The sequence below is a fragment of the Echiichthys vipera genome, assembly GCF_963691815.1.
Source record: "Echiichthys vipera genome assembly, chromosome: 10".
Classification (NCBI taxonomy): Eukaryota; Metazoa; Chordata; class Actinopteri; order Perciformes; family Trachinidae; genus Echiichthys; species Echiichthys vipera.
This window is the reverse complement of record NC_139835.1, coordinates 32191483-32193982: the sequence shown is the minus strand read 5'-3', so window position 1 is coordinate 32193982 and position 2500 is coordinate 32191483. Positions and strand designations below refer to the sequence as shown.

At 57.2% G+C, this 2500-nt stretch overlaps 1 protein-coding gene across 4 annotated transcripts in view; it reads left to right on the top strand.

The window, feature by feature from the left end:
* Positions 1-2500, top strand: part of pikfyve (phosphoinositide kinase, FYVE finger containing) — a 40738-nt gene that overhangs the window by 37842 nt on the left and 396 nt on the right. For all 4 annotated transcript variants that reach the window (XM_083921215.1, XM_083921213.1, XM_083921214.1 and 1 more), the window contains 3 exons: positions 650-911; positions 986-1060; positions 2384-2500. The exon at positions 2384-2500 is cut by the window's right edge and continues 396 nt beyond it. In XM_083921215.1, the coding sequence (XP_083777341.1) occupies positions 650-911; positions 986-1060; positions 2384-2499 (453 nt within the window). In that variant the 3' untranslated portion in view covers position 2500. The remainder of the gene's footprint in view (positions 1-649; positions 912-985; positions 1061-2383) is intronic.

Here is a 2500-nt window from a genome sequence, read left to right as displayed (position 1 = left end):
CCTGATGTGCGTCCTCCTCCCCTGATGTGCCTCCTCCTCCCCCTGATGTGCGTCCCCCTGATGTGCGTCCTCCTCCTCCCCTGATGTGCGTCCTCCTGATGTGCGTCCTCCTCCCCCTGATGTGCGTCCTCCTCCCCTGATGTGCCTCCTCCTCCTGATGTGCGTCCTCCCCTGATGTGCGTCCTCCTCCTCCCCCTGATGTGCGTCCTCCTCCCCTGATGTGCGTCCTCCTCCTCCCCCTGATGTGCTTCCTCCCCCTGATGTGCGTCCTCCTCCCCCTGATGTGCGTCCTCCTCCTCCCCTGATGTGCGTCCTCCTCCTCCCCCTGAAATGCGTCCTCCTCCCCTGATGTGCGTCCTCCTCCTCCTCCCCTGAAGTGCGTCCTCCTCCTCCTCCCCTGATGTGCGTCCTCCTCCCCCTGATGTGCGTCCTCCTCCCCTGATGTGCGTCCTCCTCCTCCCCCTGATGTGCGTCCTCCTCCCCTGACGTGCGTCCTCCTCCCCCTGATGTGCGTCCTCCTCCCCCTGACGTGCGTCCTCCTCCCCTGACGTGCGTCCTCCTCCCCCTGATGTGCGTCCTCCTCCGTCCCTGATGTGCGTCCTCCTCCCCTGATGTGCGTCCCCCTGAAATGCGTCCTCCGTCCCTGCAGGTGTTCGACCTCAAAGGTTCCCTGAGGAACCGTAACGTGAAGACGGACTCGGGGAAGGAGAGCTGCGAGGTGGTCCTGCTGGACGAGAACCTCCTGAAGCTGATCCACGACAACCCGCTGTACATCCGCTCCCACTGCAAGGCCATCCTGCGAGCCGCCATACACAGCGACGCCTACTTCCTGTCCAGCCACCTCATCATCGACTACTCTCTGCTGGTGGGGCGCGACGACGCCACCGACCAGCTGGTGGTGGGGATCATAGGTGAGCGGAGGGACCTGGAGCATCTCCTGTGTGTTTGCGGTGGCGTGCGTGTGACGGTTGTGCTCCTCCCTCAGATTACATCCGGACGTTCACCTGGGACAAGAGGCTGGAGATGGTCGTCAAATCCACTGGAATCCTGGGAGGTCAAGGTGAGTCCACACACGCCGCTGCGTCAAAAGGTGGTTCTACACCCCCACGCTCACGTCCCGCCGCACTCTTAAGGGTCGTTCCAATCATGTGAAAAATAAAGTTAACTTTAAAGTTAACCGGGCCGGGTCAAGCCCAGTGCGTTTGACCAGTGTGAGTGCAACCGTACCACGTCTAGGAGCGGCACGCTTGCCGTCCACGGCCCGTTTGGGAGAGGTGGGCTTTAGTAAAGCACGTTTGCACGTGTACGAGCACGAGCGTGCGCACGTGTACGAGCACGAGGCCTACGGCGGTTCTGAGGTCATTTCCTGTGCGCCTGTTGGGACGTAGAAAAAAGAAGGAGGGACCATGCGCGGACATTTCAAACAATGGCGGTGAAAGGTTCACGTTGGTGTGATGCGGAGGTGGAGTGTTTACTGCAGATTTGGTCGATGAAAAGATTCAAAAACAGTCGACAAGACGCACAAAAACTCCGAGGTCTACGGAAAGATCTGGAAACAAAGCCACGCATCGCCATGACGTCATCAATGCGTGTGACGTGTTACGGCGTGATGACGTATAGGCAGCAAGAAGCATTCTCCGAGGCCCAGGTAGTGTGAGTACAAACGGGCCTGGAGGGGGGGGCAAGGACCCTAAAGCACGGGGCACGGGACGGAGGCACAGTGGGAGGGCGCCCTTAGTGAGATGGAAACTCGGAGGGCGAGGAGATCACCCACAATGCACTGCAGTTCTGCTTTTGGTGGAAGAGAATCCATCCGCGGGTCGGAGGCAGTGATGGACGTAAAACTCACCACTGAAGAAGAACGATCTGCATAAATAAAGACACTTTTATTAAAAACCAACTCTGTGACACACTTTTATAAACATCTGATCATGAGTCCGTGTTCGTTCGTTCGTGCGTCGGCTTCATGTTTGACTGAAAAATGACCCGTTATTAAATATTCAGTCGACTTATTTTAGTTTATACATCTGTAACTGTGGTTTCTCCTCCACATCATCTGTGAACACACGGAGTAAATGTTAGTTTGCATCATATCAGAGCAATAACCAGAGTAATGATGATGATCTGGATCAAAGATGATGCAGACGGAGAAACACCTTCTTTAAACAGAGTGTGACGTGTTGCTGAGTGTGTGCTCGCTGCAGCTGCGTCTCTGCGTCTCCTCCGTGTGACGGTGCTGTTGCGTAACACCCGGGGCTGAGGGGACGTGACGGGGCCGCGTTGAACCACCGATGAAACCCAGATCTGGTCTCAGTTTGGGGCTCGTGTCCCAGAATCGAACCGTTGTCGTCTGTGGTTGTAACGCCGTCTCTGTGTCGTTCAGGGAAGCTGCCCACCGTCGTCTCCCCGGAGCTGTACCGAGCGCGCTTCTGCGAGGCCATGGACAAATACTTCCTGATGGTCCCGGACCACTGGACCGGCCTGGGCATCAACTGCTGAG